The following is a 25116-nucleotide window of genomic DNA, read 5'->3' as shown; positions in this document are numbered from 1 at the left end:
AACATATATATCTACTCACATATATATATATATATATATATATATATATATATATATATATATATATATATATATATATATATATATATATATATATATATATATATATATATATATATATATATATATAATAACATTTAGATCAAAGAGTATGGCCAACATATAAGTTGTCCATTTTCTTTCATTTAGATATTAATTATTTGGACTCTATGGTCCAAAATGTGAACCTAAGCACCATCTTTCTTAATATTTATTATTGCCTCTAGTGTCCAAAATATGAACTTAACACAATCTTTTTAAATTATACTTGCAATTTATATCTAGTTTATCATAAAACAAAAAATAAGATAATACAAAACTATTATCATTTACATAGCATAAAACAATTTTTCACACAACTTAAAAGGTTTAGAGGTTTTATAAACAAGACAAATTCACCTGTGTCTTTTAGCGATTTCATATCCCCAGTTTGGTGATGACATGATGCGATTACAAGTTCTAGTAGTTGAGAGTAAAAAGCGACTCCTGAGTAGAGATGAGCTTTTAAGATTCCACTGTGAGTTTCAAGTTTTCCAGACTTCTAAAAAAAAAATTTTAAACGCTTTTTGAATCTTGTGTTGCTGAGTGTTTTTTTTAAATCATCAGAAGCTTCTTATCGCAGCTATTTACCGTATTCCGTCAGCTAGTCAGGTAGAATTTATAAATCGTTTTGAAATTTTGTTGGATAAATTAGCTAGTCTTAATCCTCCATATCTAGTTATGGGAGATTTTAATATTGATTTAACGAGCCTAGTATCTGCTAATCAGAACAGAATGGACAGAAACACTTGGCAGTTTTTAGGACGTCCGTTAGCTCTTGGATAAACCCTGTATGTTTTCCATGCCATGCAGGATAACTGATAGGTCATTTTCTCTAGTTAATTAAAAAAAAAAACTTTCCGAAAAAGAAGTTTACTAAAATCTATATGTGTCTTCAACAGTCTTGGAAAGTACAAATAGAAGCAAACTGAATGTTAGATATATCTGCCATTAATTGTTGAAAGATCATCAGTTCAAGATTTTATTTCGCTATAATTTTCTTTTCATTTTCAATGCTGTAATAACTAGAAAACAAAATATTAGTGATATAATTCGTTTTCAGTGAAGCACCAATGACGTAGTAGGCTTTAGACTTTTACAATTAGAGAAGGGCGCAGTATCCAAACTCTTGTTTTTAATAAAGCTACATTTGTCTTGAACAGTCTTGGAAACAACTAATAAAATTAGACTAAATATTTGATGTATAATGACAGTAATTGCTGAAAGCTCATCACTTCAAAATTTAATTTTACTGTAATATTCAATGTTGTAATAAGTACAAACGAAAATATTTGTAATATAATTCGTTTTCAGTACAGGGCCAATGACGCAGAAGATTTTAGACCTTCACAGTGAAAGAAGGAGGCAAAACCAAAACTCTACTTTGTAGAGATTTTTGTTCGTTTCAAGCTGGATTTGCATATTTAATTTAATTTCACTCGTTTTAAGATGTATTTACTCATTTATATTAGTAACTATTGTTTTTTTTTTGCTATGATTGTTTGTTTAATTTCTGTTCATTTTGGGTTTCATTTTTGCCTCAATAGCAAAATATTTTTGTTCGTTTTGCGCTTGATTCGCATGTTCAGCTTAAGTTTTACTCGTTTTGAGATTTATTTATTCATTTATATTAGTAACTTTTATATGTTTTTTTGCTATGAATGTTTATTTAATTTCTGTTCGTTTTGTGTTTAATTTATTTTTTAATAGTAATTTCTGGTTGTTTTGAGTTTGACTTATTGTAGCTTTCTATTTCTTCTGATCTTAAGTTTAATATGGCCTTTACTTTCCTTAGAAAACTTCTTTTTCGGAAAGTTTTGTTAAAATTATTTTCTATTCGTTTTTGATTGCCAAAGTCTTACGTTGTTCAAAATTCTCTATTTCAAATTTTTTTTTATTCCAAAATAAATTAACAGTTGTGGTAGGAACTAATAGATTAAACTGAATATTAGATATATAATGATATTAATTCATTGTCTGGTTTCACTGCAATTTTCATTTTATTTTCAATATTGTAATAAGAACAAAATAAAATATTTGTAATATAATCCTTTTTAGTAAAGCGCCAATTTCGCAGAAGGCGTTGTATTTTTATCGTTAGAGAAACGGGCAGTAACCATACTCTTGGGATACGGGCAGTAGCCATACTCTTGTTTGTAGTGAAGACACCATTCATTAGAAGTACACCCCGAGTCTTTCAAAAGGAATTGGAGAAAAGTAACTTTTGGAAAGTTTTTTTAATTAATTTTTGTTCGTTTTTTTTATTGCAAAAAGTTTCAAGTTTGAAAAAAACTCCTTATTTCAAAATAAAAATTTTTCGACATCAAACTTTCACCAAAGTATCAAAACTAGTATCAAAGTGACAATTGCAAAGTATCAAAGTAGAGACAGGATCAAAGTTATTAAGGTATCAAAGTAAAAAAAAAGTATCAAAGTAACAAATAAGCACCTTGTACAACTTACATACCTTGTACCGTAAACCAAAGTTATCACGTAAATCACTAAATCCAAGTATCAAAATATCAAAGTAACAATAATTAAGTTCTGTAGCTCAGAGCCATTTCTCCGGGGTGGGGGGGTCAACCCCGGAAGCATAGTTTTTTGGCCTTTGAACTATTTTGAACAAAATGGCTATCTCCAAATTCTTATTGGATGCATTTGGGGGGACTAGTTAACCTCCAATCACTTTTGACTCTTGAGAAGAACACTAGAAATTCTGATTTACAATCGAATAAGCCCCCTCCAAAGCATAAACGACCATCTCTTCCATAAAAACCTTAAATACACCCAGGGCACATTTTACAACACTTGCCCCCAGATTCTGGGGGCAAGTGGGCTGTTTTATCCCTGGAGTTTCTGTAATATTATCTTTGGTCTATTTTTGAACAAAATGGCTATATAAAATATTCGATTGGACGTATTTGAGGAAAAGAAGGTTGGGAGGAAGGGGGGCTAGTCACCATCGGATCACTTTTGACTCTTAAAAGGTGAAATTCCTGTTACATAGATTCACCCTGGCAAGCAGTGGTACAGCGAGGTCCACATTTCCAAACTTGAACGAACATACATAAAACTGAACAAAACAGCAAATTTATAATAGAAAGATACCGAAAAGAGGCTTCAGAACGCCTTTCGTTGGTGTGATACAATCTCTACCTCCTCAGAGCCCGAATTTTGTTTTGCAAAATGATCTCCACGCCTGGGTAACAGATGAAACCACTAAATTATAATACCTGACTGATAGATAATTGAGAATTCTTTGGTTTAGTCACTGCTATTACAACTAGTACTGTTAACTCATCTCAATAGCCAGGCTGCCAGAAGCGAACATAGCTGCTTGCACTCCTCTTTCACTCCAATCTATTCAGAGCGTTATTCTTTGCCCCCTATCATGGAGCTTCTATTTCCTTTAAATTCTTCATTATGACCTTTTCTCGTCGTATTAAAGAAAGTCCTGCTTTTCTTTGGCCCTAGATGGATTACCAAAAGGTAAAATTTTTATCTTACTTACTTGTACATACTCGAGTCAGGATAACGGCTGCGAGCCTTCCCTGGTATCCAATAGTTCGTGAAACATTGAGCTCTATCTCTGGCGGCCTAGGGTTCATTCCTGCGTGCTTTCGAGCCAGTTCTTGTCCCACCGTCGGCCAAAGCGGCTAAAACCCCCTTTGGGTTCGAGATCAGCTTTGACGCAGGCAAGCAACGTTTTGCGTTGACCCATTTGGCGTTTCATCCAGCCGAGGAAAGGCTGGTAGTGAAGAGCTTTTTTAGTCACCGCGTCAGGTGGTCGGCGTTGGATGTACCCGTGCCAGCGCAGATGGCGTTTCTTGATAACTGACCCGATGTCAAGGCACTGGGAGCAAGATCAACGGAGATCTAAAATGCTGACTCTGCCGATTAGTCTGACGCCAAGGATCCTCCGAAAACAAGAATGGTCAAAGACTTTTAGATCATCTACCTCCGATGCTTTAAGCGTCCGAGACTCGCATCCATATAGGAAAATTGATCTGAAGAGTGCATCGTTAAAAAAAGATGTCAATGGAAAACTGTCTAATTTAGAAAACCTTAATGATATTGATGTCCCTCAAGGTTCAGTATTACCTCCACTCTTACTTTTTATTTATATAAACAATTTATATTGTATATAAACAATTTTTATTTATATAAACAATCTTCCGCAAACTTTGCAGGGGAATATCAATCTTCCTATTTTATTTGCAGATGACACAGCTATGTTAAAGCGAGGGATTTAACTAAATTAATTGGAAATTTAATTGCAACTGTTACTTCAGTTAATCGATGGTTTGCTTGCAAAAATCTTGTACCAAATTTCACTAAAACTAAATTTATGGTTTTTGGTCGTTCAAAACGTGCCACTCAATTGATTTCTTGTCGTGATCAATTGATTTCAGGAGCTTCAAGTTGGTGAGAATGAAATTTGTAGGGTTCAATCATATCGTTATTTAGGATTTTTCTTAATCCATTGTTGTCTTTTCGTAATCACATTGATCATTTAAGGGTTAAACTTGCTCAAAATATGGGGCCGATGTACCATATGAAAAATACTTTTCCATTTTCCATACTAAAAATAATTTACCACTCTTTAATTGCTTCTTATTTAAGGTACTGCTCAACTGTTTACCTTAATACCTTTTGGACGCATTTAAAACAATTACAGGTACTACAAAATAGGGAAGTAAGGATACTCGGAAATTTTTTACATCGACCATCAAAACATGAAAATACATCTGAAACAAAAATGATGTTCTTTTTCCTAAAATTAATCAAAAAAAATGTTAGCACAAAACAAGTTTTTCAAAAAAAAAATTAAAGAACTCCATTAAACCATAAATAAACAAAAAAAGAATCAAATAATCTACCAAGCATGCAACTACCACAAATCAGTATCAATAAATAAATTAAACCCAAAACAAACAGAAATTAAAATAAGTCAAACTCAAAACAAGCAGAAATTAATCTGAGTAGGGTTCTAAACCCTATGCTTTCTAAAAGCCAGAAAATAATTTGTACTTTACTGAAAAAAATTCAAACAAATTTACTGAAAAAAATGCACATTGTCAGTTTAATATACATATGTTGATATTTATTCCTCAAAATCTTAATTAATTTTTGATTTCTTAAGTTTAAAAAAGTGAAAATATTTAAAAGAATAGACATAGTCTTTTTCAGGGAGAAAGACTGAGCCTATTCTGAAGTTCAACAACCATCCCTTCCATAAAAACCTTAAATACCCCCTGGGCATAACCTACTATCCTTACCCCCATTCTGAGATGGTTTTTCCAGCCCCTAAAGCCTTGTTATTTGATATTTAGACTATTTTGAATAGAATGGCTTTCTGAAAATTTCTATTGGACGCATTTTGGGACAATACGATATGTGTGTAGGGGGGAGGGGATACCTGCCGTTTGACCAGTTTTACTCTTAAAAAAAGCACTAGAGCGTCTGAAAAAGCACTAGAGCGTCCAATTCATTAAGCCCCTTCCGAAGTTTATATGACCAGAATTTCTATAAATACCCTATATGTCCCCACGGCATAACTTACACCCTTGCCCTGAGGGCAGGGGGGATTTATAATCCTCAAAGGCATAATTTCCAAACCTTTCTGATAGGCTGAACAAAACGACTAAATCCAAATTTTGATTGGAAGCGTTTGGAGAAATTATAGGCGTGGGGGGGGGGGTATTCGCCCTCTGACCAATTCTGACTAATAAAAAAGGCACTAGTCCTCTCAATTTCCAATCGAATAAGCCCTTTTTGAAGCTTCTACGACAAAACGTTCTATAAAAACCTTATATACCCCAAGGGCATACCTTGCAACCCTTGTCCTGAGGGATATGGGGGGGGGGGGGTCGTCATCCTCAAAGACATAATTTCCAGACCTTTCAACTAAGTTAAACAAAATAGCGATATCAAAATGTTGATCAGAAATGTTTGGGAAAATGATGAGTGTGAGAGGGGGGGGGGAATTCTCCCTCCGATTACTTTCGACTATTAGAAAGGGCAATGGCCAGCTTAATTTCCCATCGAAAGAGCCCTTTTTGAAGTATTTATGACAACACTTTCTATAAAAAACATTATATGTCCCCAGGGCAGAGCTTACAACCTTAGTCATCAGGGCTGTGTGAGGGTTGTTACACTCAAAAACATAATGTCCGGACTCTTCAAATACGTTCAACAAAATGGCTATACCAAAATGTTGATCGGAAGTGTTTGGAAAACTGATTGGCGTGGGGGGGGGGCATTCGCCCACCGATCGCGTTTGACTATTAATAAGGGCACTAGCCCTCTCAATTCCTCATTGAATGGGTCCTTTTTGAAGTTTGTACGACAACGCTGGCAAAGACCTAATTTCCAGAACTTTCAACTATGTTGAACAAAATTTCAATATCAAAATTTTGATCTTTGATCAAAAAATCACTTTCGACTATTAAAAAAGTTTGAACATTGGAATGTTTTATTTTAGTTATGCTGACTGTAACGTCTTTATTTAAATTATATTACAAAATTATCATGCCCATTACAGTTACTTCCCATGGGAAAGCTTGGGCTCTCTGACTGGCTTGTACAATTTACAAGCAATATTTGACTAATCTTAACGAGAACAATAAACTGCCCAAACCTCTAAAAAAAATACCAAGATCTTTACCTCTTGGATGGTATGGAAAAGAGGTTTTTTTAAACCTCTAAATTTTGATTGGATATTTTTGGGGGGTATGGTGGGCGTGAAAGAGGGGTTAGTTGCCCTCCAATCACTTTAGACTATTAAAAAGGGCAGTAGCCCTTTCAATTTTAAATCGAATGAGCACTTTTTGAAGTTTCTACGACAAAGCTTACTATAAAAACCTTATATGCCCCCAGGGTATAACTTACAACCCTTGCGCTGAGGGCTGTGGGGGAATTGTCATCCTCAAAGACATAATTTCCGGACTTTTCAACTACGTTGAACAAAACGGCGTTCTCAAAATAATTATTGGATGTGTTTGGGGAAATGGCGGGCATGGGATGGGTTTTAGTTTTCTTCTAATCAGTTTTGACTATTAAAAAGGGCAATAGCCCTTTCAATTTCCACTTGATTGAGCCCTTTTTGAAGTTTCTATGACAACGCTCTCTATAAAAACCTTATATGCCCCAGGGCATAACTTACAACCCTTGCCCTGAGGGGTGTGGGGGGTTTATCATCCTCAAAGACATAATATCCAGAACTTTCAACTACGTTGAAACAAAGGCTAACTCAAAATTTTGATTGCATGTGTTTCGGGAAAAGGTGGGCGTGAGAGGGGGTTTAGTTGCCCTCAAATCAGTTTTGACAATTAAAAATGGGATTAGCCCTTTGAATTTCCAATTGAATGAGCCCATTTTGAAGTTTTTACAACAAAGCTTTCAGTAAAAACCTTATATGCGCCCAGGGCATAACTTATAACCCTTGCCTTGAGGGGGATATCATCCTCAAAGACCAGATTTCCAGAACTTTCAACTAAGTTGAACAAAATGGCTATCTCAAAATTTGGATTAGATGTGTTTGGGTAAATGGTGGGCGTGAGAGGGGGGGGGGGATAGTTGCCCTCCAATCACTTTTGACTATTGAAAAGGGCACTAGCCATTTCAATTTCCAATGGAATGAGCCCTCTTCGAAGTTTCTACAATAACGCTTTCTATAAAAACCTTATATGCCCACAGGGCATAACTTAGAACCCTTGCCATTAGGGATGTGCAGGGGGGGGGGGGGTGGTCTCATTCTCAAAGACAGAATTTTCAGAACTTTCAGCTACGTTAAACAAAATGGTTATCTTAAAATTTTGATTGGATGTGTTTGGGGAAAAGGTGGGCGTGAGAGGGGGGTTAGTGCCCTAAAATCACGTTTGACTATTAAAAAGGGCACTGGCCCTTTTAATTTCCAATTGAATGAGCCCTTTTTGAAGTTCTACAACAAAGCTCTCTATAAAAACCTTATATGCGCCCAGGGCATAACTTAAAATCCTTGCCCTGAGGGCTGTGGGGGGGTGTGTCCTCCTTAAAAACATAATTTCTATCTGGAAATCAACTATGTTGAACAAAATGGCTATCTCAAAATCTAGATTGAATGTGTTTGGGGAAATAGTGGGCGTGGGAGGGGTGTTAGTTGCCTTTCAATCACTTTTGACTATTAAAAAGGGCACTAACCATTCCAGTTTCCGATCGAATGAGCCATTTTCGAAGTTTCTACAACAACTCCTTTGATACAAAGTGCCCTGGTCTAAAAAAAAAAAAAACAACACATTGTGCCATCATTGTTCTTTACTTAGGCAGCGCTATTGCACTGCCTATGATTGTTGGATTTAAAAGGTACATGTGATGTAAATATTTCCTTATGGCATTTTCAAATTCAAAATCCTAAGAATTATGTCTACAATAAATCTCTATTTCTACAATTTTACCCCTCTGTTTGCTCGTCGGTGGGCAGGATTATACTGAATTCCTTTTGTAGGATGTGAAAGGTCAAGGTTTTCACTTAGGTACCTTATGCCATTCATTGCGAATAAATATAAGGTAAATGATAAAACTCAGATTGATCAATCCCAAAAATCTCAGCTGTTTTTAAAGAGGCAATTACTAAAAATTGTTTTTTAATGTTTGTTTATTTACCTTTAATGATGGAATTTTAAAAATTTGTGATACTTATTTTTTTATGTGTTTTGTTTTTTCTCCACAATGGGATGACCTCCCATGCCCCTCCAGCATTTCTTTTCCTCCTTCCTTTCTTTTATTTCTCGTTTTCTAGAATTTTGTTTTTATTGTTTTTTTTTGTTAATCAAGTTAATTTTCCTATTATTACTATTATTATGACAAGTTGTTTTGTTTTGTGTATGTCCCATTATTTACACACTCAACCTTACGAGCTCTGTTCTCTGTTGGGAGTTAATGTTTTTTGTATTTTTAAGTATATTTAATAAAGTATCAAGTATCAACATGAGCAACTAAAAAAAAAGCTTTCATTCAAGTCGGGTTTTTTCTTTTACTTGATATAGATTACGTGTTGTTCTTTTGCATTTTACTCTATTGTTAAAGTTAGGAAAAAAAATCCAGAGTTACTTTTATATATTTAGGATCTTTCACATAAATTTTTGGGTGTATCCCTTAAAAAAGCAAGATAACACTAAAACAAATATTAGTCCACATTTAATTCTAGAGATACGTCAGAAATCAATCTATTGCAGAAACATTAGGGTTGTACTTTATTCCACATAAATTTTTCAGGGATGCAATTTGTTGTGGACACATTCTTCTTAGAATGAGAGCACAACAAAAGAGACATAAGAAGAATAATAAAAAACACAATGTTTTTTTTTTATATTCCTTTTCTATGCTTCTTTTTTACCTTTATCTTTGCATATTTCTTCTTCAGAATTATTTCTTGTTTGTTTCTACTCTTGAAGTAAAAAACAACTTACCAAATATCTAACTAAATTTCCATTAGCATTTGTTTCGTCCTCTCTTCTTTCTTTCCCCCCCCCGTCAATAAAGTTTCACCTCATTTCTTCTTCCAACCCTAAACTGGTTACATCATTCACAATAATAAGAATAGAAATGATAACCTGTAGAAACTGCTTCCCAAGTGTGTATGGTTCATAAAATGCTTTACGCCAGACTGCTTCTTCTATTCTTCCAAGTCCATCCAATTCCTGATTTTTGACAAGTCCTAAAAAGGTGTCAGTCAGTTGCCTTTTTCCATCCAGAAAACCAGGCGATAGTAAATCTTCAATATTTTTCAAATCTTTGTTTCTTGCATCCACTTTCTTGGCAACATCTAATGCATTTCTAGAAAAAATAAGGAAATAGTTTAAAGAAAAAGAAAGATTAAGAGAGTCCAATTAGCAATTGGCTCCAAACTTTGGAACCTGTTTGAAAACAATAAATATAATTATAGTAAACATTAACCAACAAAAACAAAATGCTTTGAACAAAAAGGCTCTCAACTGCACTAAAAAAAAAAAACATATTTTGCAGCATGACCAGTGGTGGTGCATTAGGTTTGATCTCAGCTAAGTAATACAGGATTTAGAATTAAAACCCAGCTGTAGCAAGTCACTGCAGGATACAAAAAAGGTGTGCAAGGCACAGGATGGCTGGCCCTCAGCCCCCCATTATACTTCCTTGCTAAAACAGAGATGGAACAGAGATAGGTACTACCAGTTTGGACTGTAGAGTCTAGAGCTATATTTTGCAACATAAAATGTAGTTGTAAAAACATACACTAAAGCAGTAGTCCAAACACCAGTAACTGAAAGAATATTTTTCCAAAAAGGGGAGGAAGGTTAACACAATTAAGAACTTTTTAAGTATCTTCACCAAACTAAAATTGAAGACAAAAATATTTTCTGCCCCTGCTAGATTTTTAAAACTCATTTTTGTCTTCATAAAAAAGTTTCTTGCTCCTTCCCTTCATATTTCGTAAATTGGCACTGCTTATTGTCCATATGTTTTATTTTAGCCTAAATTTGGACAGCGTGAAGAGGAATACAACCTTAGAAATCACTATATGACCACAATATTTTACTTGCCAAGATAACTAAACCAAAGATGTTCAGCTTTCATAGGCAATAAAACTTTCTGGATGATTACTTTCAATCTGAAATTCATCATGATATTTCAATTCAACATCAAAGTCATTGACACACTAACTATGACACTAAGAATAAAAAAATAAAAACATAAAGTGACCTTTTGGTTCAAACAAATAAAGCTATTTCTAAACGTTGTGCAACCCAGGTACAGAAATAGGTATGAAAAACTATTACCATTGTAATGGTAGTTCACAGAAGTTGTCCCTGCTCAATCAATAAGAACATGTGCTACACAAGGCATAAAAAATCTGTTTATATCCATTTTCGTTACGTTTTTACAAGTCAGACAAACATTTGGGTGGGGGGGGGTTCAAGCCCCTCTACCCCCCTCTCTGGGTACAGCCTTGGCCAGCATATTTTTTGACAATATTTTTCTAGAACCCCTAATTAATTTATTTTAATCAACTTTTAGGCGGATTACAACAAACATAATACTTTACTTATTTATGTTGTGTTTTTCCAGCTTAATATTAAGACAACCTTATTTTGTTTACAGCTATTTAACATTTTTTACAAAATCCAGTTCACCAGAAACTTCCATTCCACAAATATAACCTTTTAGCTCTGCAGAATGTAACCAACCCTAATAATATTACCAAGTTTATCTTGCTTATACTAAACTGCATACCACAACTACTTCTTTAGTAGGAAGCTAAAAATCTAGCCCCTGACTTTTTAAGCATAGACAAACTGCACCTCTTCAGTGGATTCAGTGGTCATTTAAGTAATACTCCAAAACAATTAAACATTACCTGCACAAAAAAAAACCTATATTAATAAATCTTGTTAACATGTGAAATTTGAGGAGACTTAGATCCACAGAAAGTATCTAACTAACTAAATAAAAATTTGCTTTGCTTATGAAAATCTTCTTTTGTCTTAAATTAGATCACAGATTCACCCCCAATAATTTTGCTCACCTATTTCACCAACCATACAAGACAGTAAGCACACACTTGCAAGTGTGGAAACTATTTATTTAAAAATATTTTAGCTTACTACAATTTTGTCTTAATAAACAAAGTCAACACAAAAATGGATATGCATTTGTGACACCTAATTTAGATTTGCTTATTTATATTTGATGTCTATTTTCATCAATTGTTATCCTTTTAAAATTTATTTACTTTTTCCATATCAAAACTACCAGGAATGGATCAATAGCCTAAATTAAGGGTTGAGAGAATGTATTTTAAGTATCCATGAGATATTTACTTGAACTTGAGTGCTTGATATGCCATAAATAGCTTTGATCCTTTATGCATTGAAAAAACAAACAAACAATGATGTGCTACCAAGGCAGTGCCATATCTTTCCTGGCTTGTTTATCAATGATATTTGGAACAATTAAAGTTGTCTTCATTTCAATTTCGTAAGAGGAGAACTGACTTTAAAAATAAGTTCTCAATAATTAAAGGCATGTTTAACGTGGATGCAAGTGTGTTTTTCTTGTTTTGTATTTAATTTAGGCACCACTCGTATGCCTGAAAGTATCAACAGAAAACTTATCATGACAGATATAAAATTGCCAACATTCTTTTGTTGATCAAGTGCAAAAAAAAGTTTAATATTTATCTACTTTTGCTTTTCTTTTTTAAATCGCTTAGTAGATTTGTTCTTTTTATTTTTTATTGCATGTACTTTTCTGTTGCAAGTAATTGGTTTACAAAATTTTTGACTTAATGATCAAAATATCAAACGTTAATGAGAACCCAATTAAAAAAAAAAAAAAATTCAGCCCAATATAACCAGTAAACTTAGAACTTACTCCAGAAAATAATCCAAGCAATAGAGAAGAGAAAAGGATGCAATTCAGCTCAAAGCAGTAATACAAACCAATTAGATATTGACTCTGCTAAGGATAGAGTAAGAATTTCAATAGTTTTTTCGAATCACCAGTTAATTTTCTAACTGAAAGATAAATATAGGCTATATATGATCTACCATTCAATTCTTGTTCTGAAAATAATAACCACTACTACCATAACTGTATGCTACCCCTCTCAATATGCCTGGACATACTTCTGGGTTGTATACAAAAATTTACTAATTTTGCTGTTTAAGTTGGCATTATAACCAATTGTTGATGAGAAACAAATACATAAAGTATACCAAACCAATAAAATTAGTAAAATTTTAAATTAACAAACTGTTATGATAGCTGGTTTAGAAGAGTAACCTTTGCAAAATATTACCTTAAATAGCGACATCCAGCAATCAAGCTTAACCTGTCAGTGTTGAGCTGATCAGGAACAGGAGGAAAATTTCATGCAGTTTGCCATGGTTTTGGGCAGCAGTCTTGATCAACTGTTTAAATCAGATGTTTAAGAAATGGTGTGAGAAGAAGTTGTTTCTCAACTTCATGTTTGCTCTTTTTTGAAATAACCATTAGGTGGTCTTTTTTTCTTGTAGTAGAATCCAACTGGAAGGAAAATCATTCAGAATTCAGTGGCTTGTAGGCAATAACAGCATTTCTAATGTCTCTTTTTCTTCTGTGGCTGAGGGTGAGAAGCTTGAGCATCTCTAGATGCAATGTGTAATTACTGTCTTTCATGTTTTTATTTTCAATTGGTGGTATGTCTTTGTATAGGCTCAAGAGTGCCTGTTGGTCTCCCTTGTTGATGGGAGTGGCAACACACACACCAGACTCTACTTTGAAGCAGATTAAGGTTTTCAAAAGCTTGGTCATAATAAAAGATTACTGACAACTGAAAGCCTGTTTGATTACATCCAGTGGTTTCTTAGCTTTTGCTACAATTGTCAGAGCAAGGCAACCAAATTTGATCTCTTCATCTGCAAGGATACACAGATCCTTCTTAGCCTTGATTGTCAGAAAGAGATGTTCTGATCTATGTGCTGAGGTCATGTAATACTGCTGCACTTTTTTTTTGTTTAATGAATGTGTTCCCTTTTTCTAAAGTATAGTAATAACAAATCTTCCTAATGTTAACTTGGTACTTGTTTGATATACCCTCTGCAGCTCAAGTAGTAAAGTTAGGTTAATCCTAATAAAATATAACTAAGTATGATAAAAATACAATACTTTGGAAACAAATTTGCACATTAGGGGGAGTGGGGGTAAAGTACAGCAGGTATGCATGCAAAATGTGTTAGCTATAATTATTCTGATATTATGAAGTGAGAATTGTTTTCTGACTTCACACTGTCCAAATACATTATGTCTACCCCCCCCCCCCTAATATGGAAACATATAGCCTAAATTATATATTTCCTGTCTATTCTGCAAATTCTCTTTGAGCATCAATGCATGGACAACTTGAGCTGAACAGCATATATCATACAAGTGCTGTTAACTCTTTCCTAATTACTAGGCCTTAGAAGATTGTAATGCTGACAAGTTGGTAAATATTTACCAAATCATATTATTGAGTAACAAATAAAGTGAATATACCATTTGATGTCTTTTTTTTATGCTGATTACAAATATAATAATCATTTCTATTGGAAATGAATTTTAGCCCCCCCCCCCCCGCCCTCCCTATATATGCCAATCCAGGGTATTTATTTCTACATTAAGGGGGGTGGGGGCAAATTTTATTTCTGATGTAAATGGGAGGTAAGTTTAAACTTTACCCCCCCCTAATGTAGAAATATATACTCTGAATTGGCATATATAAGGGGGGGGGCCTAAAATTCATTTCCGATAGAAATGATTGTTATATTTGTAATCAGCATAAAAAAGGGCATTGAATGGTATATTCACTTTAGTTCTTATTCAATAATATGATTTGGTAAATATTTACCAACAATTTTATCTAATGACAGGTTGCTTACCTTAATTTTGGGTGTTAGGCCTTGCCTAGCCTAAGTCTTTTTTCATAGGCTCAGGTTTAAAAAAAAAGTGATTCTAATTATTTCAGCAGGATTATAAGCAAAGGTATGAGGCTCAAAACATTTTCCCTGCACTTGGTAAAAGAAAAAATAGTGGAGCAATTTTAGCAATGATATAAATAGGTAGAGTAGCCTATTTAGTTGTTTTTTTTAAAGTTGTTTTCAGATATTTATGGTGTTTCATTATGAAGAGGAGTAACTGTAAACTGGGACCAAGATTGGTAAAGTTCTACAAAATCATATTATTGAGTTAGGACAAAAGTGAATACACCATTCAATGTCTTTTTTTATGCTGATTACAAATTTAATAATCATTTCCATCAGAAATGAATTTCAGCACCCCCCCCCCTATATATGCCAATTCAGGGTTAGGTTAGGTCTAGCCTATATAGGGGGGGGGGGGGCTGAAATTCATTTCTGATAGAAATGCTTATTATATTCGTAATCAGCATAAAAAAAGGCATTGAATGGTGTATTCACTTTATTCCTAACTCAATAATATGATTTCATAGAACTTTACCCCAAGATTTTATGTAAATATCCAACATATAGCCTAAGGGGACAGACAGTCACAAATACAAAGAAAAGCATTTCAGGCAGCAATTGGTTCAAGATGGTTTCTTTGGTCTAACTTAGGTAATAAGATAACTTAGAAGACAGTCTTGGTAAAATTATAATGTATTTAAATGGTGCGTTCTTTTTATTTGTGTTTTTGTTTTAAATTTAAATGGCATTGTTTTAGGTTAAGTCTAATTGTGTTCATGTTTATTTTAAGTTTATTAAATAAATCAAATCATCCCCCCCCCCCTCTATATACGTTGAACGTCATTAACCTTACGCTTTGCTTTTAACTACAATTTCTTAATTTATAAAAATCTTAGAAAAAGATAACTGCTTACATTACACAACTTCTGCTTTTAACCTTGTTCATTAAAATATATTCCAAAATCCTATTTAAATCCTAAGCCATTTAATTTTCAACCCATGCTGACTTGCTTTATGGTATATGAAACCCGGTTAGTTGTGATGTCACACTTGCCTTATCAGACACCCTTACCCTTAAGGGTAGCAGGCACATGCCAAACAACTCTGTTGATAAGACCATTTAAACTGTATTAATTAGGGAAAGGATTTCACAAGAGAGATCAGTAAAAATAACCTAATCCTTTTTAGAGGACAAATTATGTCATAGGAAGATGTTTAGTAAGCACTAATACATAGAGTGCTAAAAAAATCAGAATCAACTTCAGAGGACACCTTATATCACGGGAAGTGGTTTTGAAAATCCTCCTTCACCCATAACTAAAAAATTTCCAAAATTCTACTTTAAAAGCTTTTTTAAATATATCTAAAGCGATAAGACATAGAGTACTAAAAACATCAGAATCGACTTCAGAGGACACGTTATATCACGGGAAGAGGTTTTTAAAACCCCCTTCTTCCCAAACTCAAAATTTTCTAAAATTCTACTTTAGGAGCTTTTTAAATATTTATAAAGCGCTAAAACATAGCGTGCTTCTTTTATAGTATTTTAAAATACACCTTCTATGTGTTATTAAAATGCAATCTATATGAAGAGTTATTTAAAATCCTCCTTCACCCCAAACTCAAAAGTTTCAAAAATTATACTTTAGAAGGTTTTTGAAATATTTCTAAAGCGCTAAGACATAGAGTGCTACAAATATCGGAATCGACTTCAGAGGACAAATTATGTTATGGGAAGATGTGTTTGAAATCCCCCCTCCCCCAAAATAAAAAATTTACAAAATTTAACTTTTGTAGCTTTTTTCAATAGTTCTAAAGCGCTAAGACATAGAGTGCTAAAAACATCAGAATCGACTTCAGAGGACACGTTATATCACGGGACGTGGTTTTGAAAATCCCCCTTCCTCGCAAACTCAAAATTTTTCAAAATTCTACTTTAGAGGCTTTTTAAATATTTCTAAAGCGCTAAGACATAGAGTGCTAAAAACATCAGAATCAACTTCAGAGGACACGTCATATCACGGGAAGAGGTTTTTAAAATCCCCCTTCCCCCCAATCTCAAAATTTTCTAAAATTCTGCTTTAGTAGCTTTTTAAATATTTCTAAATCACTAATACATTGAGTGCTAAAAACATGAGAATCGACTTCAGAGGACACGTTATATCACGGGAAGAGGTTTTTGAAATCTCCCCTCCCCCCAAACTAAAAAATTTCCAAAATTTTACTTTAGAAGCTTTTTTAAATATTTCTAAAGCACTAATAGATAGAGCGCTACAAATATCAGAATCGACTTCAGAGGACAAATTATTTTACGGGAAGATGTTTTTGAAATCCCCCTTCCCCCCTAACTCAAAATTTTCAAAAATTCTACTTTAGATGCTTTATAAATATTTCTAAAGCTTTAATAGATAGAGTGCTAAAAACATCAGAATCAACTTCAGAGGACACCTTATATCACGGGAAGATGTTTTTGAAATCCCCCTTCCCCCAAACTCAAAATTTTCCAAAAATTTACTTTCGAAGCTTTTTTAAATAGTTCTAAAGCTCTCAGACATAGTGTGATAAAAACATCATAATCTACTTCAGAGGACACGTTATATAACGGGAAGTGGTTTTGAAAATCACCCTTCCTCCCAAAATAAATATTGTCCTATAGTATAAATGTGGATATTTTTTAATAATTCTAAAGTGCTAAGAGTCATAGGTCTAAGAACATCAGAAGTGACTTCAGAGGACACGTTATATAACGGGAAGTGGTTTTTAAAATCCAACTTCACCCCACTCTCCAAAATTTCCAAAAATATACTTTAGTAGATTTATTAATATTTCTAAAGCACTAAGACATTACGTGCTAAAAACATCAGAATCAACTTCAGAGGACACTTTATATCACGGGACGAGGTTTTTAAAATCCCCCTTCCCACCAAACTAAAAATTTTCAAAAAGTCTACGTTATAATATTTTTTAATGATTTTTAAAGCACTAAGAGATAGAGCTCTAAAAATTTCATAACGGACTGCAGAGGAAAAATTATTTTATGGGACGAGGTTTTATTAATCACCCGTCCCCCAAAACTCAAAATTATATTGTAGACGATTTCTCAATATTTCTAAATCTTTAATAGATTGAGTGATAAAAACATCAGACTCAACTTCAGAGGACACGTTATATCACGGGATGATGTTTTTGAAATCCCCCTTCCCCCCAACACAAAATTTTACAAAAAGCTACTTTAGAAGCTTTTAAAATATTTCTAAAGAACTAATAGATAGAGTGCTAAAAACATCAGAATCGACGAGGATATTTACATCTGTTAAGAAGCGACTATTTCAAATGCAGGAAAACCCATACTAAGTTGACCTATCTTTCCAATATATTCATAACCCAATTCACTGTTATCTTTGTTCAACTATTCCCGCCGTTTAACAATGAAAGAATTAATTAAAGCCGCAATAGATATTACGAGTTACAGCTTCAGTCTGTAAATGACAATTATTGAGATATGTCTTGCAATTTTTGTGAAATAAATTTCTGTGGTGGTATGATTCAATTTTCTACTGTTGAGGCAGTCTTAGAGTTGTATTATAACCATGGCATGTTATTGAGAAGCAGGAATTGCGATATTTGTGGCCAGATTTGTGTAAAATATAGAAAATCGTTCCGTTGCCAGAAGTCTAGGCTTATACCTATCCGAGGTGGCCGTGAATATTCTCAGGTAAAGTGTAATTTTTCAAAATCGATCTATGACAAAACATGGATGGCTCGTTCACACCTTTCTGAGCTAGAAAATTTCCGTTTTTTGATGATTTGGCTTCAAATACCGCCTCCAAGGGAGGATTTCATGACCAACAATGTTACTTGCTGTAAACAAACCTTTGTGGATTGGAGCCAGTTCTGCAGAGAGGTTTGTATGTACATATGTCATTCAAACTTTGCTCCTTTGGGAGGAGAAGGAGTCATTGTTGAGATAGATGAAGCCCATTTTGGGAAGCATAAATATAATAGTGGTCGGATTGTCAAGGGTAAATGGGTATTTGGTGGAATAGAGCAAGGAACTGGTAATTCATTCATGGTTTCTGTGCCGGATAGAAGTAGTGCCATGTTGTTGGGAATTATCCAAAACCAAATCCTGCCAGGGACAACAATTATCAGCAACTGTTGGAGGGCCTACGATTGCCTGGCTAGCCAGGGCTATCAGCATTTACGCGTCAACCACAGCATAAATTTTGTTGACCCTGCAACAGGTGCTCACACACAAAACATCGAAAGACACTGGCGTGACGTTCGAGACAATATACCCAGATATGGCAGAAGAGAAGAACATATGGAAGGATATCTGGCAGAGCACTATTTCAAAAAAAAATATTCAATCTCCTCGAGAATGCACCATTTCATGAAATATATATCGGAGCTTTATAACCCCAATTAATTTGTTTTTTATGGGTATTATTTACTAATTAATGTTTAAAACGTTGTAACAGGAAATTTGGCAATTTACAGTATCTAACCCCATTTGTTCTTAAAGCAATTCAAATGTTTTTGTCCAAATAGTTTAGTGTAGCAATCTTCATTCTTGAAGCTACAAGACATTATTAAAGTGTAAATAGAGAGGGGGAGAGAGGGGGCAGAAGTAAATATTTGACTATAGATTATTCGGTACTTGTGAATTATAAATAATCCACCAATATACAAGAAATAAGTTAAGTTTGTTTACTTTTAATTAAATAAAATAAAATAGTATTAAAATATAATATTTTATAAACATTTTTGGTCTATATATTTGCACATGAGGGGGTGGGGGGTAAATCATAGCATATATTAAATACGTAACCTAACCCAGGTACCTTTTTCCCTCCCTAAACCCAAAAAAAACACAGTTTAAATATTGTAAACGCAATAATAAATCACGCTTTGCGATCCATTTGTCTAACAAATACCCGTTTGTCTGGTTTCCTTGTACAGTCTATAGTGGTGGGCTATTTATAATGCACAAGTACCGAATAATATATATTCGTTTTTATTATTTTTTTTGGAAACCCCTTAACATTTTGAGTTGGGTAACCACATAAAAAATATTCAAATAGCTTAATACTATAATGTTGAAAAATTTTGATTTTCTTTTTTACATCCGCGATTTAAAATATGTAAAAAATGTTGGAACTTATATAAAAATTTTCTTTCGAGGGTTTGAAGGTTAGTTGAAAGGAGATTTGATAGAGGGGGGGGGGGGGGGGGGGGGGCGGTGGTCAGCAACCTGCTCGTGGTGCCCCTGCTTATACTAATCTAAGCTGACCATTTCGTTGCAACGTGTTGCACCGGAATAATACTCTAAAATCTGGTTGATAAATTGCCTGTGTAACAAATTTGTCTGAGTTTCCTAAAAGGGGAAACAACCCCTAAAAGTAAAAGATTTTAATAAAACTCATACCATCAAATTTGTGGTTCTTGGCGAATACCCGCCGGAAAATCCCCCCGGAAAATACCTCCCTGCAGAAAATACCCCCCCTCCCCACGAGAAATACCCTCACGGAAAATCCCCCCGCCCCCCAAAAAAATACCCCCGTGGGGAATAAGGCTTTTCAAATTTCAAATTATCAACCAGATTTTAGAGTATGAAGGGGGGATGGGCTGAATGGTAAGGGGGATTTCTAAAACTTTGAGTAACCTTTAAAAATTTGTGAGTTATAGCAACTGAACCTTGCAAAATATATCTTCTGTTTAAATGAAGTACAACAAAATTGTTTTCAGCTTCAAAATTTTTCTCAATCCCAACTTATAAGGTTTTAAATATATGCAAATACATTTCCTAAATTTTGGAAATAAAACATTGATATGGCTTAAGATTCTACTCAAATAACTGAAATTGCATTTTCAGAACTATAGCCAGAGAAAAAGAAACTGATAACTGAAAATTAAGGTAAAATGTTGTTTTGTCAAAATTTCAATGGGTAATGGGTATTTCAAAAACATCTTCCAATGACATAAAAAACATCTTCCCATAACATAAATTGTCTTCTAAAGTTGATTCTGATGTTTGTAGCGCTCTATGTCGTAGCGCTTTAGAAATATTTAAAAAGCTCCTAAAGTAGAATTTTAGAAAATTTTGAGTTTGGGGGGACGGGGGATTTTCAAAACCTCTTCCCGTGATATAACGTGTCCTCTGAAGTCAATTCTGATGTTTTTAGCTCTCTATCTATTAGTGCTTTAGAAATATTAAAAAAGCTACTAAAATAAAATTTTTTAAAATTTTGAGTTTGGGAGGAAGGGGGATTTTAAAAACCTCTTCCCGTGATATAACGTGTCCTCTGACTTAGATGCTGATGTTTTTAGCTCTCAATCTCTTAGAGCTTTAGAAATATTTAAAAAGATAATAAAAAATAATTTTTTAAAATTTTGAGTTAGGGGGGAAGGGGGATTAATAAAACATCTTCCCGTTACATAAGGTGTCCTCTGAAGTCTAGTCTGATCTTTGTAGAGCTCTATCTCTTAGTGCTTTAGAAATATTTAAAAAAGCTTCTAAAGTAAAATTTTGGAAATTTTTGAGTTTGGGGGGAAGGGGGATTTTCAAAACATCTTCCCGTGATATAAAGTGTCAACTGAATTATTTAATGAATTTTTTCTATAAATTTGTATTATTGATTTTTAATTTTATATATAGATACTAAAGCATAATTTTTTAAATTTTTAAGTTTTGGGTGAAGGGGGATTTTAAAAACCTCTTCCGGTGATATAACGTGTCCTCTGAAGTCGATTCTGATGTTTTTAGCACTATAAGTATTAGCGCTTTAGAAATATTTAAAAAGCTTATAAAGTATAATTTTGGAAATTTTTTAGTTTGGGTGGAAGGGGGATTTTCAAAACCACTTCCCGTGATATAACGTGTCCTCTGAAGTCGATTCTGATGTTTTTAGCACTCTATCTATTAGTGCTTTAGAAATATTTAAAAAGCTTTTAAAATAAAATTTTGGAAAATTTTGAGTTAGGGGGAAGGGGGATTTTAAAACCCTCTTCCCGTGATATAACGTGTCCTCTGAAGTCACTTCTGAAACTTGTAGCACTCTATCTATTAGTGCTTTAGAAATATTTAAAAAAGCTTCTAAAGTAAAATTTTGAGTTAGGGGGGAAGGGTGATTTTAAAACCCTCTTCCCATGATATAACGTGTCCTCTGAAGTTGATTCTGATGTTTTTAGCACTCTATCTATTAATGCTTCCTAAACATCTTCCTATTACATAATTTGTCCTCTAAAAAGTATTAGGTTATTTTTACTGTTCTCTCTTGTGAAGTCCTTTCCCTAATTAATACAGTTTAAATGGTCTTATCAACAGAGTTGTTTGGCATGTGCCTGCTACCCTTAAGGGTAAGGGTGTCTGATAAGGCAAGTGTGACATCACAACTAACCGGGTTTCATATACCATAAAGAAAGTCAGCATGTCAGCATGGGTTGAAAATTAAATGGCTTAGGATTTAAATAGGATTTTGGAATATATTTTAATGAACAAGGTTAAAAGCAGAAGTTGTGTAAGGTAAGCAGTGATTTATATTTATGATAGTAATATAGGATGAAATATGAGTTAAAAACAACTAGTAATGTGCAGTAATTTACCATTATATAGAGGGGGGATGAGTGGAGGTAGGTACTTCAAAGTACCTTCCCGGGACAAACCTTAGCATGTACATCCATCCCTGAAAGTTTCATTTTCCTAACCCAACTCCTTTCCAAGATAGCCAAAAGTAACTAAAGTAGAATTTTACCGACAGTCAAAGCTCACCAAACTGTAATAAAAAGTTTGATTATTAAAGATGATATTATCAATTATAGGCCTAGCCTAGTTCTAGAAATGTCTGATTGCAAGACAGTATTCTACCATTCTTTCCTAAAGTTACAAAGTAATATTACTCTACTAACTTAGCTGTTTGAAATGGTAGCCCCAGCCTTGAATCATTTCTTAAGCTACTTGATGGCATTATCTTAATGGCACTGGTGATTTGTACGTCTACCAACAATCTTTAATCTACTTGAGTAACGTGTCTGTTATTTAATTTCTTTGCCAGACTGCCAGTTGAAAGCATCGATTTTTTGCATTTTGGATCGTTCTTCCTGCAAGATTGATTAAAAAAAACTTTCCGAAAAAGAAGTTTTTCCAAGAAAAACAAAGACAATACTAAACTTAAGATTAGAAAAAATAGAAATTTATGTTATTTCAAACTCAAAATGACAAAATTACTACTAAAGTATAAATGAAATCGAAAAAGAACATAAATTAAATAAACAGTCATAGCAAACAAACGTACAACAGGTACCATAATCTTTTACTATTAAAAAATAAATAAAACTCAAACCAATCAGAAATTGAATAAAAAATTAAATCAAACAAACATTCAACAGGCAGGATAAAATTAAATCAAACAAACATTCAACAGGCAGGATACCAATATAAATGAATAAATAAATCTTAGAATGAGTAAAACTTAAATTGAATAGGCAAATCAAGCTCAAAACAAACAAGAATCACAATAAACAAAAGTTTGGCTACTGTCCCCTTCGCTAATTGTAAAACCTCACTGTGTCATTGGCGCTTTACTGGAAACTATATATGTCTTAAATAGTCTTGGAAAGAACTAATAAAATTAAACTGAATGTTTGATATAATGCTATTAATTGCTAAAAGATAAGTAGTTCACGATTTTATTTCATTGTAATTTTAATTTTGTTTCAAGTTGCAACAAGTACAAAGAAAATATTTCTATTATAATTTATTTTAAGTAAAGTGCCAATGACACAGCAGGCTTTGTACTTATATAGTTAGGGAAGGCAGCACTAACCTAAACTCTTGCTTGTAGGGATGTATGTTCGTTTTAAGCTTGCTTTTCATATTTAATTTAAGTTTTACTCGTTTTAACGTTTATTTATTCATTCATATTAGTACCTGTTGTATGTTAGTTTGCTATAATTACTTATTTAACTTATTTTCGTTTTGGATTTTGTTTATTCATTAACAGTAAAAGATTTTTGCTCGTTAAAAGTTTGATTTGCTTATTCAATTTAAGTTTTACTCATCATAAAATTTTTTTATTCATTTATATGGTACCTGTTGCACGCTTGTTTGCTATGACTGTTTATTTAATTTTGCAGAAAAAAGATCAATTAGATTAATTAAAAAAAAGCTCTCTGAAGAAGAAGTTTTCAAAGAAAAATTAAGGCCATATTGAACTTAAGGCCAGTAGAAACAGAAATCTATGATAATTAAAACTAAAAATGACCATAAAGACCATAAATTACAATTAAAGAATAAATTAAACTCAAAACGAACAGAAATTGAATAAACAAATATAGCAAACAAACATACGAAAGGTGCCACATAAATAAATAAATTAATCTTAAAACGAGTAAAACTTTAATTGAATACGCAAATCAAGCTTATAAAAAAAATCTTTTACTATTAAATAGTAAATTCTACTCAAAATGAAAAGAAATTGGATAAAAATTAAAGCAAAACAAACATACAATAGGTAGGCTACTAATATAAATGAATAAATATATCTCAAAACGAGTAAAACTTAAATTGAACCAGCAAATGAAGCTTAATTAATTTACTTATTCTTGGTACCTTTTGTATGTTTGTTTGCTATGACTATTCATCATAGTTTGCTAAGACACTTTTTCTTTAATGGTAATTTTTGGTGGTTGGAGTTTGATTTGTCATAGATTTTTATTTCTCCTGAAAGTTGTTTAATTAATTTCTGTTAATTTTTTATCGCCAATATTTCAAGTTTTTTAAAATTCCCTATTTAAAAATAGTTTTTCTTTAAAATAAAACTTTCAGAAAAGTATCAAAACTAATCACAATTAAAATATCGAAGTAACAAAGCATCAAAGTAAAGAAAGTAACAAAGTAAAGAAAACATCAAAGGAAACGACGTATGAAAGTAATCATAAGCAGCCTGCAGAACTTACAACCCTTCCCCTGTAAGTCAAAGTCCGCACATTATTCACAAGATCAAAGTATCATAAAAGCGCAATCGCAATGCCTAAGTAAAGAACGATGCTGGCACAATGCATTATTTTTTTTTCCTTTTTTTTCCGTACCAGAGCACTTCGTATCGAAAGAGTTGTCGTAGAAACTTGGAAAAGGGTTCATTCGATAGGAAATTGAAATGGCTAGTTCCATTTTTAGTAGTCGAAATTGATTGGGAGGCAACTAACACTCTTTTCGCACCCGCCATTTCCCCAAACACATCCAATAAAAATTTTGAAATAGCCAATTTGTTCTACGACGTTCAAAGTTCAGGAAATTATACCTTTGAGCAGGAAACAGCTCCCACAGTCTTCAGGGCAAGGGTTATAAGTTACGCCCTAGGGGCATATAAGGTTTTACTAAAATCTTTGTCGTAAAAACTTGAAAAATGGCTCATTCGATTTGAAATTCAAAGGGCTAGTGCCCTTTTTAATAGTCGAAAGTGATTGGAGGGCAACTAGCACCCCCACGTCCATCATTCTCCCAGATACATCCAATCAAAATTTTGAGATAGCCATTTTGTTCAGCGTAGTTGATTTCCAGATTGAAAATATGTTTTTG

At 33.4% G+C, this 25116-nt stretch overlaps 1 protein-coding gene across 2 annotated transcripts in view; it reads right to left on the bottom strand.

Annotated features, from left to right (window-relative positions):
- Smg5 (Smg5 nonsense mediated mRNA decay factor) overlaps positions 1 to 22577 on the bottom strand; it is a 93580-nt gene extending 71003 nt beyond the window's left edge. For both annotated transcript variants that reach the window (XM_089090600.1, XM_089090601.1), the window contains exons 1-3: positions 22446 to 22577; positions 9672 to 9894; positions 439 to 580 (exon numbers count right to left, since the gene is read on the bottom strand). In XM_089090600.1, the coding sequence (XP_088946726.1) occupies positions 439 to 580; positions 9672 to 9894; positions 22446 to 22504 (424 nt within the window). In that variant the 5' untranslated portion in view covers positions 22505 to 22577. The remainder of the gene's footprint in view (positions 1 to 438; positions 581 to 9671; positions 9895 to 22445) is intronic.
- Between the last annotated feature and the right edge of the window lie 2539 nt (positions 22578 to 25116).

The sequence above is a fragment of the Artemia sp. Qi Xiang Cuo genome, chromosome 6, assembly GCF_049724085.1.
Source record: "Artemia sp. Qi Xiang Cuo chromosome 6, ASM4972408v1, whole genome shotgun sequence".
Classification (NCBI taxonomy): Eukaryota; Metazoa; Arthropoda; class Branchiopoda; order Anostraca; family Artemiidae; genus Artemia; species Artemia sp. Qi Xiang Cuo.
Note: the sequence above shows the minus strand (reverse complement) of the source record. Positions and strands in the feature narration are given on the sequence as shown.